Below are 13,187 nucleotides of genomic sequence, written 5' to 3' on the forward strand. Positions count from 1 at the left end.
TCGAGTTGGATATAAGGAAATGTTTCTTCTCAGAAAGAGTGGTGAGGAATTGGAGCAGACTGCCCTGGGAGGTGGTGGAGTCACCATCCCTGGAGGTGTTGAAGAAGTATGTGAAAGTAACACTGAGGGATGTGGTTAGAGAGCATGGTGGGGTGGGATGATTTTGGACTAAGTGGTCTTTCTCAACCTCAATGATTCTATAAGACAAATGGAAAATAGGGAATGGTGTCCTTTCCTAACTGGTGTAAGTGCCCTTACTTGAATTTCTGTCCTTACCTCATGAAATCGATAATAGAAAGGATGTTAAATTACAAAGACCTGATAGCGTATAAAATAATGTTTCGGTTGGTTTAAAAATAAACAAATCCCAGTAACAAAAAGAAAAGAGAAACAGGGTGATTAATGTCAGTTATGTTAAATATTTTGGCTGCTTCGGGATGTTAGAAATCTGGCTGGCAGCTTTGAATGAGTTTTATCATTGCTTTTTACTCATTTGCCTTTGGTGGAGGCAGCTTGATTTTATTATGGCTCCTGAATTGATGCAATTACTAACAAAAATTCTTCAGTAACATTCAGTAACAAAAAGTAACATTTACTTAATAGTGGAGATAAGAAAGCTATTGAGAATATGTTATAGCTTTCAGTCTTCAGCAATTCTGAAGTAGGGAAAATTATTATTTTTGCTCGTTAAATAGATTGAGTTCCATGTTAAAACAGTGAGAAATTAGAAAACTTACCTTTTTGTGCAGTTTTTATCTGACCTGTTTTAGACAAGTACTAACTTCATCAAAATACTTAACTGTGTATTTCCTTCAAGAGTAGTGAGTTTCAGTGAATTTGAATCATTTTGATATCATTTAAGAGCAAGAATAAGAAATAGTATCTCAAGCAGATCTTTTTGTATATAATTTTTCATCAATAATGTTTAGAATAGATTCCACCATTGCACTAAAAATATCTCGGCGTTTCCAATAAAATCTTAAGTTACTAGAAAAAAAACAGGCTGGGAATTTTGTTTAAAACTGTGGATCTTCTTATTTGTTTTAGGAGAAAAGGCTGAAAGAGAAAGCAGCGAGGAGAGAAGCCAGGAACAAGAATGCACGGGTAAGGATTTGTGTTTGGTTATGATCAAGTTAATGCTTGTGCTTTTCAAACTGTTATTTGATTACTGCATTTATTTCTTTAATAAGCAATGATTTGGTCAATGACTCCTTACAGGCTTTTTCTCCATGCTTATCTTTTGTCATTCACCTACTGCGATGTGGTTATAATGACATTATGAAAAGATACTGAGTAGGGTTAGGAAGTTTGTATGTGTGTGTATCTATTAATAACATGGAAGCTTTTTGAAATTGCAGTTTCTTTATTCTGTACGTCAAGTGAGCTGCCATTTCAGCTGCAGTGCTGATGCCATTTTTTTCCCCTCTAAATACCTGAACATGTTGATAACCTGCTGCAGTACTGAAGGCAGTAAGGTTTTTGGTGAAATCACGTTTAGACTTGTTTCTGCTGAACCTCTTTCTTTAAGCTACAGGTGTTTACACTGAAGTTTATTCCTGCCTTTTGTTAGGCCCCAACCCTTTCCTATCCTTATTCATATACGTGTATTATTAATTTCCTCGTGGCTCTTCTAGTTTTTCATGTTGCATGTTTTGTGATGAACTGAGATTTCATTTAGCTGGAAAGAATATGGGCTGAGGAATATACATGGTATTTCTCATACTGCATCTCCTGTTTCCTATGCTACATGTGTTCCTATTCATTCTTGGCAGTTAGCAGAGATCTTACTCCCTTGAGAAAGTGGATAATGTTCTGTGTTTTCCATGATGACCAGGTGTTGGGAGATAGGAGTATAGGAAGACACTTCATACTGTAGTTCTGAAGTAAGCGCAGTTTAGGATGGAAGGCCTAGTTATAGGATTAATTCTGTCTTCAGAGATGGCAAGTTGTGAGAGCCACTGATGTTGTGACCTCTCAGTGAAGCAGCAGAAGTTTTCTATTTGAAATTAACATGTGAATGTTTATAGTAGCATAGTTTTAATGTACTGAGCAAGCGTGGTAGAAAAATTATGGAATGAATGATTAACAGACATCTGAATATAGTGAGAAAACACTGATCGGATCAGACTGTATCACACTTGTAAATGTTTGGCTGTGTGTTCATTTCACCTTTTCTTGAGATATAAAAAATCCCCCCGTGTCATATTACTCAGCAGCTGGAGAAATAAGGCCATTCTTCTCAGAGGGCTGTGCTTACTGATGTACTTCCCCTGTCCAAATTCTTTGCCAGTCAAATGAATCTCTTCTTAATGATAGGAAATGAAGAGTGGTCTGTGTGTGCTCTATGGGTGTGCACATGTGTACAGGATGGTTTAAATACAGAATCACCCCGTCAAGTTGGATAAGATGAAAACATGTTTTGATGCACACTTTCCTCTCCTCTATGCAACCCTGGCATGCTGGATGCAGCCTGGCAGACTTGCTGTGAGAGTACCAGCAGTGTAAGCCTGTCGTTGCTTGGACTTCTTTTTACCTCTCAAGTGCTGAGCTTGCTCTGTGCAAGAGGAGGCAAAGCTCTGAAGCTTCACGTCATCCTCTGTGAAAACTGCTGGCCTTTTTGTTTTGTTCAGAGGCTACTTTTGCCAGAACTCTGTGCAGTCGAATCCTGTCACTTTCTATGGGACTCATTTGAAGGGAAGATGTTTCCATTGGGAGCAGCTGTGACAGCCTGGAGTTGGGCGTCTCATTTGTGAGAGGAGCAGGGGAGCAGCAGGTGTTAGATAAAGGTGGCAGTTTCAGGCTACTGGGTGTCTGAGGAATTAATTAACAACACTCCCTGCTTTACAGAAGCTTAAAGATGAAGCTACAGTAGCTGAAGCTCTCCATAGTCTGTGTAGGATATGACTCAAGCAGCTCCTATGAGACATCCAGAGGAAAAAAAAAAAAGGGAAATAGTAAAAGAGAGGAACTATTGAAACAGAAATGAGTTTAGCAAATGTATATTGCCTAAGTCAGGAGTTCAAAAACTTTCACATTTTCACTATATGGCTTGTGACCCACTTACTCTGCCAGACACAATTCTTTAACAATTAATAGCATTTTCTCAAAAGAGAAAGCAATATGGAGAACCAAAAAGCAGCGAAGGTATTTTTAGCTACATATTAATGCAGTTCAACAGCTGGAGAAAGGGATTAGATCAACAGCTCAGAACAGCCAGTCACATCAAAGCAGCTGGGGTCATAATCTGTTGTTCCACTTCTACCCACTTTATTTCTGTTTGCTTTAACTGCTTCTCTCATAAGATAAGTTCTTTGGGTTATGGAGTCTTACTTATCATCTTTCAGTAGTATCCAGCCTACTGGGTCTGACCGAAACTCCTTTTTACTTTTCCACTCTAAACATTAACTAATAATTCATCAATCATTACTTTTGCTTCTCTTGTTTGGTGTGATTCCTGCCCTGTTGTCCTGCTGTTTCTTGTCCTGTTTTTATGACTGGGCATTTCTGGCTTTTTTTCTAGAATGAAATTGGAATCTATTTCTCCTGATGTCACAGGAGCCCACAGCAATTGCAGAGAACTTTTTACTCAGCCTTTGAGGCATGAGGGATAGGCTCTGCAAATGGGATTTAATAACCAAATTCTATCATACTCTACTGAGTGTACTGGAACATGCAGTTAGATGTGTAGTTACTGGCAGTGTTATTTGACTCCACCTTGGAAAAATCCTCACACAATAAATTAACTAAGTAAGAAGTGAGGGCTCTTAAAGGATGCTTTGGAGAAAGTATTTCTTGGAATTTATTACCGTTAATTGAATTTGAGTGTAAAAGGATGTGAAATCAGACAAAGGAGCTCTCTTCTTTTATTAAAGAGATGGAGTCTTAGGTTGGGTTGGTTAGGAGAATTTGATGAGAATTTGATGACTGAATTTGATGAGAATTTGATGAGAATTTGATGACTGTTGGTTAGGAGAATTTGATGAGAATTTGATGCAGTATTTCAAGACTAAAAAAAAGCAAGTGGTGCTGATAAAGTTGCTATCCTTGAGCCCTTTCACGAAGCAACATAATGTTTGTCTTGAAAGTGATCTGGATAAAATTTTGTAGTTACATTTTGATATACAAGTAAATCAGGATGCAGAAGCAGAAACATGGATTGCTAGCCTCTGACCTGTGGCCTTGATGGCACAGGGTGTCTCTGAGCCCCTGCAGCAAAGGAGAGAAGTGAATCACTGGATGGCTTGTGTTAGACCTGAAAGATCACCCAATTCCAACCCCATGCCATGGGCTGGTTGCCTCCCACCAGCTGAGAGTGCCCAGGGCTCCCTCCAACCTGGCCTTGAGCTCCACTGGGGATGGGGCACCCACTGCTCTCCGGCAGCCTGTGCTAGTGCCTCACCACCTTCTGAGTAAAGAATTTCTTCCTAACATGTAATCTGCATCTCCCTTCTTTTAGTTTAAAATTACTCCCCTATAGGGAAGTGACAGAGCAGCTCCATGGGCTGGCACTCATGGGCCCAGAAGTACCCTTCACTTCTAGGCTTCCCCTGACATTTAAAAGCTCTTTCTCTGCAAGCAGCTGTTGGCTGCATTGAAGCTAAACATGACTATAGTTCTCACTGAGTTTACTGTATTGCTGTTTGAATGCCTCAGAGTGCTATTGATATGTTAAGATAACTTCCTCACTTCATAATTATTGCTTTTAAGAAAAATATTTTTGAAGGAAAGGCATTTTCCAGATGCAGCTGAATGCATCTGTGGGATGCAGGGCAGGGAGTAGATGGAGAGTCTCAGGATAATATGGTGTTTCCAGCTCCTTCACTGATGTTCTTTGTGATCGTCAGCCAGCAACACCCAACATGATGCAAAATATGATAACTAGCCCTCTCCCCCCCAAAAGAGGGCATTAGCATCTGCTAGAAAGAGCTAGGACAGCATCTGCTAGCTGTGCCAGGAGGTAAAGCTTAGTCATTACAGTTGAGTGAATCATTTCAGCCATTGGCAATCTTGAAGAAGTTAAAAAAGGGAAAGCATTTGTGTACAAGATGTTAAAGTAAAGCTACACAACTTAGCTGCCTTCCTCTATCTTGAAGAAGTTAAAAAAGGGAAAGCATTTATGTGCAAGATGTTAAAGTAAAGCTACACAACTTAGCTGCCTTCCTCTATCTGTTGTCTTGAACTTATTAGCATCCGGTCACTCTGAGAGGAGTCTCCCCAAGCACTTGATGTTTTAAGAATTTACTCTGTGCATTGTGCAAACTGCTTATTTTGAGATTGTCACCTGACTGAAAAGCAACTGTCTAGAATACCAGAAGCTGATTACCTCAAGATTTGTAAGGAAAATGTTGGCTGATTAAAACAGAGAGAAATCTACCCAGAGCACGCTCTCCATAGTGGGAGGGTTTTCCTCTTTCAGAACAGATTGAGGGGGTCAAATAATTGTAATACAGTTGAGGATGGGGATTGTTATTAGGCAGGAAAACTGGTGTCTTTTTGCGTGTGTAATAAGATCTAGGTACTCGGAGTTCAGAGACACTTTTTTATATGAATTATTTCTTTCTGAGTGACTTCAGGGCATTGAGGGATCAGCAGCAACATCAGAGTAATTATGCTTTAACTTTTCTCATGTCTTGTCTTTTTCCTCTGCTCTTCCTCCAACATGTTTTGCTGCTCCCCCAAGAGTTAGTATTCATATATCAGATTTTATATATTTTATTAAATACATCTTCATGTATTTTTTGTAGTTCAAAATTTTCATGGAGTCACAATGGAGTTAGGAATCTTGGTTCTCAAGATTGAAGGGATGTGTGTGAGCGCATCTATAAAACACACCTGGGTGAGCAGGAGGCACATACTTGAAAGATAAAGCTATGACAAATTCAGACATGGATGTCTGTATGTATCGCATCACTGCGAGATGCAATCCTTGGTGCAGCATTCTGTTTTCTGCTCCTTATGCCATGCTCTGTTGAGATTTAACCAGAAACGTACTGTAACACCCTGTTGTCTTTTCCTCCTGAGTGTACTCCAAGGGATTCGTGATAAACTGGCTGAACGTAGCTCAAGAAATCTTTGTGCCAGATAGCAAAGGGATAGAATTGGATCTCTTGAGAACCTGTTGTCAGTAACCCATTTGAAAAAATATAATCAAGATATGATGAAAATTCTGCATCCACTGTATATCGTTCCTGCAGCTACTGGAAATGACTTCTGTTAACTCTCAGCTGTGCTTTTGCCTTGATTTTCTTTTTCCTTGAAAATCTAGCCTGCAGCTACATTCTTTAGGTTGTAGACTCAGATTTGCTCTGGTTGTTACAGTGTGGAAAGAGATGTATGGGAATTTGGTTCATGCTCCTTTTGAATAGTTTCCCAAATTCCTTTGATCGGTTTATTGGTATTGAGAAAGTCTTGTGGGACATCCTGCATCTCTGTGAGTCACTGGTTAACAGTACAGGTGCATTAATTGCCTCCCATGAACTGACTGTTCATTGCTTTAGCTCCCTGAGATTTCTGAAATTGGAGCAGGGTTTCTGGATACAACGCTATTGTGGTCTGGGGATCCAGTACTTGAAGGGGGAACGACTGTTTACAAGGGTGGATAGTGATAGGACAGGGGGGAATGGTTTTAAATTGAGACAGAGGAGGTTAAGTTAGAAACTAGGAGGAGGAAGTTTTTCACGTGGAGGGTGGTGACACACTGGAACAGGTTGCCCAAGGAGGCTGTGGATGCCCCATCCCTGGACGCATTCAAGGCCAGGCTGGATGTGGCTCTGGGGAGCCTGGACTGGTGGTTGTCAGCCCTGCACACAGCAGGGGGTTGAAACTCGATGATCATTGGGGTCCTTTTCAACCCAGGCCATTCTATGATTCTATGTGATTCTACGTTGAGATACTGTGAACTTTATTTTACTCATAGAATACCTCAGGAGTGGATTACCATGTCCCAGCAGAGCTTCAGGACAGTCTGTGTCTTATCACTGCTGTTTAGTAGCTCCAGAGGACTTGGTTGGTTCAGCTATAAAATCTTCCAGCATCACTTATGTGGAGAGTTTGCAACTGAGATGACCCTGAGAGTTCAATCCCTTTTAATAAGTCATTCTTAAAACAGTTTAATTAACCTCAGTGTTCCGTGTTAACTCTCATGTTCTTTTTGCATATCCGAGAAACTGTAAGTAGCTCTGCTTATTATAATTTTGTGTTTGTGTTGTTTTGAATTTTCTTGACAAGCTTTGTGAATTAGCAGAGCAATTTGAATATCAACATTTTAATTACTGGTTTAGTAATTCTAAACTTTCTTAAACAGAATCCCAATTTCAGGTTGAAGTTGTTAAAAAGAAATGACTAATTGATACTGAGCTGTCTGTGCTCTGAGACTTTTTTAAAATCAACATATTCTACAATATTTAAGTTAGGATTTGAAAATGGCTATTGTATGCCTGTAAGAAAACTTTATCTGTGCTTTGTTTATTAAAAATAGCATGCTAATGATTCCAGTTAATATGGCACTTAAATTGCTTTAAGTAAAGCTGTAATAAGCCATGCTTTTTCTGCAATTAAAAATATCTATGATTAAATTAAAATTTCTGTGCTGTAGCTCTGAACATATAACAAGGAAGGATTCTTATGGATTGATTTGCCAATTCTGCACACTGCCATGAAGCTTTTCATTACAGCCATCAGCACATGGAGAATTTTAAATAGGTTCATAAGTGACCATTTATAATAATTGGACGTATCCATAGCAATTGAATTTTGTGAGTGTGATATTCACAAAATGGTATGTAGTGACAGCCTGCTGCTCTGCACCCAGTTAACTGATGATTTAATGGTTACTGAAGTGATTTCCTCATAGTTTAGGGAAAAGCAAAGATTAGGGAGGTCGTGTCCTCTTGTCCTTGAAGGTCTGCTGAAGTAAGGTAGATGCACAATGTACTAAAACAAACGTGTTTTCATTTCAGTGTCTGATATACCTGTACCCTGTGCTTTCTTTTGTGTTTGCTTTCTGATTTATAGTAAACAGAGGAAATGTTTTTTTCTTTAAGCTTCTTATTATTTGCTTATTTATTTAGAGTGGGGGTGGGGTTATGGTTCTGGAGATGAGTTTTGATGCAACATGTCAGTTTGAATTTGTGAGTACAAAGGAACAGGAGATGTGTCTCTTGGATCTGCAGTGATAGGGAATACAAAAGTTAGTGTCTTATTTCACTGTAAGTTACTTCCTTTAATATCTATAGTAATAAGTAATACTAAAGAAATTTCTCCAGTATTAAAGCTTTGAGTTTACACTGTTTAATTGATTATTCTTAGAGGAACTTTTTATTTCTGAATTATCCATTTGTGTTTAATATAATTGAAATAGGATCCTTGGAACTATCCTAGACTTATGTTGACTGCTGAGCTTCAGAATTTTCAACATGTTGAAGACTGAACATTTTTGTTTATTTCAGAACAACAATATTTTGGCATTGGAAAAAAATGAAGTATAGCTCGGGCTATTGAAATTGCAGGATTGTGAATTGAAATAAATGTGTTCTAGCACATACGCATTTCTCCCTTTCTTTTGAATCCTGTGGGTTTTCTTCTGGTTTACTAGGATTGCATAGTTAAATTTAACTCTTGGTAGCTTTAGAATTAAAGAGAGCTTTGGCAGCATTCCATCTACGCTCTTGAATTAGGATCAGCAAATAACTGAGTAATTACTTGAGTCACTGTTTTGAGTTTCTTTCTGCTTTGCATAAAGAAAATATTTATCATTCCACTCCCTCTTCTTCCTTCCCTTCTTGGGCCCATGGATGTCAGGAGCAGGATTCCCCCATCATCTTCTTCCCTGCATGAGGTAGTATGTTGGAGCACAGACAGAGTGATGAGAGCTCTATTCATCTTGTGCAGATGCCTTCCTGAGGCTAAAGATTGAATCCCAGCAGCTTAAGTGATATACATTTTTCCATTTGAATACACATTTCATAAATCTAGGCAATGTATTCGACTCAATAGGTGTATCTAGAAAAACAGTAAAAATGTAAGAAATGAGACAAGGACTTGTGTATTGCAGAGTGCAAACACACAGATTAAGAGGCGAAAACATTCTCACCCGAGCTTTGTATTTCCATTTCATCACTGATTAGATTTTTCATGCTAACTGCACAGCACCATGTTCTGTAAACTTAAATACGGGGAAGAAGAGTAGACTGGGACTTTCTGTATTTCTCTTCTGTATCTCTTCATTCCTCCCCTTTGATTAAAGAACTTTACAAGAAAATTGTGTAAGGTGCTGTAATCTCAGTTCATCAGTATGCAAGCCTTTAATTTTTCAGAATGCTGTCTTGCTAAGGTGACAAGTGTACAGTCTAAGAGAAACTAGCCACTTGGATATCATTTGGAATGTAAATTAATGCCATCTTCTCTTCTTGGCTTCCAAAATATATAGTTCAGTTTCATTCAGATTCATTAGACACATCCTCAGCAGTCTCAGCTTGAGCAGAACACAAATGGTCACTTTATTCCTGCCTTGATCTTTCCAAGGAATAAGAAGAAAGCACACCAGTTTGTGTCTGGTAACCAGTATTTGAATTCTCCCCCATAAGGCACAGATTTTAAGCTTTTCTAGCATCTGTTATATTTTTTGCATGTTTTCAGCAACAGATCAACTGGTTGCTATTCTTCTTTGTGTCTCTGCACTGTCCTTGATGCCTTAACCAACATAGTACAGTCAAATAGCTAGGAACTGATATTTTGGAGACCATATTCTCTATGTCTATTCTCAGTCCAGAAGATGTGGGTAACTCCAAACAACGTAGGTCTAGTGATCTAAGGCTTGCAACAGCTTTCTCACCAAGCTTTTATTTGTGAAACTGAAATTCTTTTGTATTCATAAGTCTTTCTCAGAGGGGAATGCCATCTAGTGAGAATATATTCTGTTGTGAACAGCACATGTATACAGGTGCCTCAGTTGTAGCTCTATAAGTTTTATGCAGATGGTTGAATTTCATAAATAAGCTGGATCAGAACTGTTCAGACCTTTATTTTGCATCTGGTATTAATCTGAGCCACTTCCCAGATTTCCCTATGTGTTTGAATATGTATATATTTTTAAAGCATAGGTTTTAAATGTTGGGATTCAGTTTTGCTGCTTATCCCAGGTACAAACTTCTTAAATATGAGTTAATTGGCTGATGAGCTGGGGTAATCAGATGTGTTTGGATTATGCTGACATCCTCATGCAGTAAGGAAGCATAATTTTAAATTAAGCAACTCTTCTTTCTCGGCATCACCCCTGTTTATATGCTCGGTTCGTGTTGCTTGCAGCATTGTACGTAGTCAGCTATAGCTACTCTCAGCAGTCGTAATTGCTACTAGTGATGAAAATTGATTCTTGCAATCAGAAAACCATTATCTGCATTCTGACTGATAAGACTGCAGTTGCCAATGTTTTAAAATTCTTGTGATGATTGTTTTCAGAATACTCCAGGGTCGTGTAGTCACTGAGATTCCAGCTGCTTTATGCTGAATTTTACATGAGCGTTAAAAGAAAAGGAAAAAAGCTTCTAATGACTCTCTCAATATATTTTTTTCAGACCATTTTTAAAGATTTGTGTTTTGTCAGATTCTTCTTTTCTTAGAGATACTAAATCTGTGGTAGTGCGATATTCAGTGCTTTAAAACAGGGTGTAGTATTTGCTGTAGCTGTTTGTTCCTTTATCAGCTGCATTCATAAATCATGCTGTTATTAAAAGGCTCTTCACCAAGAGGGTGGCTGGAGTAGTCTCCCCAAGCAGTGATCACAGCCCCGAGCTGCCGGAGTTCAAAGGCATCTGGACAGTACTCTCAGACATAGGGGTTGACTTTTGGGTGGGCCCCTGCAGGGCTAGATGGTTCTTGTGGATCTCTGCCAACCTGGGTTATTCTTTTTCTGGAGATCATAGTAAATCCCACACAGCCTTCTTTTTGGAGGAGTCCATTAGGACTCCTGATGTCTTGGTCGGTTGACTCCAGATCTCCTTTGCAGTTTCTTTTCCTTGTGGCAAATCATAATTTTAATCTTCTCTCTTTCCTCCATTTAATACTTCCTTTCTGTTGTTTTTTTCCCCACTTCTTGATTTTTGTGTTTCCAGGACCCTTATCTTTTGCTGTTTCTTCATCTCTTTTGCTGTTTCAAAAGGAGGAGCTACATTCCATCTGCTGCTACCTCTGCTAGGTTACTTTCTGTGTTGTGGAAACTGGGAGCACAAACAAAGGAGGAACAGCAGGAAGAAAGACAATAGTATCATCTGGGAGCGATCTTCATAAATGTGCTTAGTGTTTTTAGGGAAAGGGTGATGTTCATTCTATTTTTCGCTTTTCCTTTTTCTTTATGTAGTGTCTCGTACTTCAAGGAAATGCATTCTGGCTGCGTTCCATTGGGCTGAACCATTTGGTACTGTTGGGTTTTGCAGGGCCACCAGTCCTTTCTTCCAGGGAAAGCTGAAAGAGACTGTGTCTCTCTTGCTCTTTGCACACATTTGTGTTCTGGCAAGAAACCTTTTGCTAAAAGAGCATCAGTGAGAGTTCAGAGCTAATCACTCTTAAACTAAGAAAAGCCAGAATGAAAGTTGGCAGTGCTTGTCCCTTTCTGTATAAATCCAGTGATGCAGATTATAAGAGATGATTCAATGATTTTTTTCCTCCTCATCCTTTGTGCTGAGTCACATCTTTAGCTCAGAGCTTGCTTAGTGTGTACTGACTGGAGACTGTGCATTTTCTTCAGGAGTTTAGTATTTTCATTTGCTCATAGTGAGAATGCCATCCATTAGATAAATGGATTAAAAACCTTGAGACAAACAGTGTGTCCATGTATATTACGAGCTGGACTGCTGCTAACAGCTAGCTTTCTTTGTAACATCTATTGAGTTCTTGATTTTTGCATACTCTTAGGAGACCCTGTTGAGTCAGCACAGCCATTTGACTTATTTCACAGAAGACTCAGGTTTTGTTCTTTACTAACGTTCCTGTGGGGAAGAGAGCTGGATCCAGGAAATGGGAGTTCTCCTTTGGATGGGCAGTTGTGATACATAAATTATCTTTTATTAGATCTTTTATTTATCTATTACTATTTTTTCTTATTACAACTGCTGGCATGGAGTTATATGACATATATTGGTTTTAAAAAGTTTCTGTGGCAGGTACAAATCCATGGAGACTCAGAAACTGTGCTGTGCTGATCCCCTGCAGCTCAGAATGGATGTTATAGAAAAAGATACAGAAATGGTGCCTGAAATTCCCTAAGATCTGGAAATAGGTTTGTTTTGTGGTAACCACTTACACACACAGTCATTGGTAGTGATTTCTGTTTCATAGGTCGCAGCCTGCCTTGCTGGCATTTGCCTGCAGTCTCATTTCCTCTTTTCTTCTCTTGTCAGATTTTCTCAATTATAATCTGAGAATTGAACGGTATCCACAATCATCTGTGAGATTTTTGTTCTTGCATTGTTTGAGGCTGGGAGCAACAGCTGGGACTGGGACCTTGTCATTAGAGGGCTTTGTGCTGCTTTTGGTCTTCTCTTGTGCAGAACTTTCTAAGCATTACTTGTGTGGCAGTTGATACTGAATGTAGGCAACGAATCCTTTAAACTGATGCGAGTTGACCAGATGCCTTTCTGTCTGTGACATGAGAGAAGCAAGTCCTGTATCTTCAGAAATGGTTTGCTATGCTTTGGTAGCAACTGTGGTGGTGCACTGATACAGATCTTCAGCCTGTTTATGGAAAATACTTCCATATAGTTAGACCTGCCTTGTAGGCAGTTAGGCCAAGCAGACAGCTACCACTGATTTGCCACTGAGGAGAAGATTCTCAGTGTAATGCCAAAAGAGCATTTTTAATCCTTCTAATTGCTACATGATTTTCTGTACGTGGTTATGTGGATAGCAACATAGCAGTTTTATGAAGTACACCATAAATGTGTGATCTTCAAGTTACTGTTTATGAGGTACAGTATTTCAGTATATCAAAAATGACTTTTTCGAATGGACGTTCATAAACATGAATTGATTTCAAAATTCAATTCAGCAGCATGTAATTGGATTAGGCTTAGATTATACAAGTATATTGCTATCTTCATTCATGTAGGACAATTTGACAAAGCCTTGCAGTTTTCAGCAAGAGGAATTGTGGGTGGACAAGGGAAGGTGTTTGTATAGTCACAGTCAACTTA

General features: G+C 39.0%; 1 protein-coding gene across 1 annotated transcript in view; it reads left to right on the forward strand.

Moving 5' to 3' along the window:
- DDX10 (DEAD-box helicase 10) overlaps window positions 1-13,187 on the forward strand; it is a 165,248-nt gene that overhangs the window by 109,321 nt on the left and 42,740 nt on the right. Inside the window, exon 16 of the mRNA XM_052671318.1 lies at window positions 1,048-1,104. Coding sequence (XP_052527278.1) covers window positions 1,048-1,104 — 57 coding nt within the window. The remainder of the gene's footprint in view (window positions 1-1,047; window positions 1,105-13,187) is intronic.

The sequence above is a fragment of the Tympanuchus pallidicinctus genome, unplaced genomic scaffold, assembly GCF_026119805.1.
Source record: "Tympanuchus pallidicinctus isolate F22 unplaced genomic scaffold, pur_lepc_1.0 scaffold11, whole genome shotgun sequence".
NCBI lineage: Eukaryota > Metazoa > Chordata > Aves > Galliformes > Phasianidae > Tympanuchus > Tympanuchus pallidicinctus.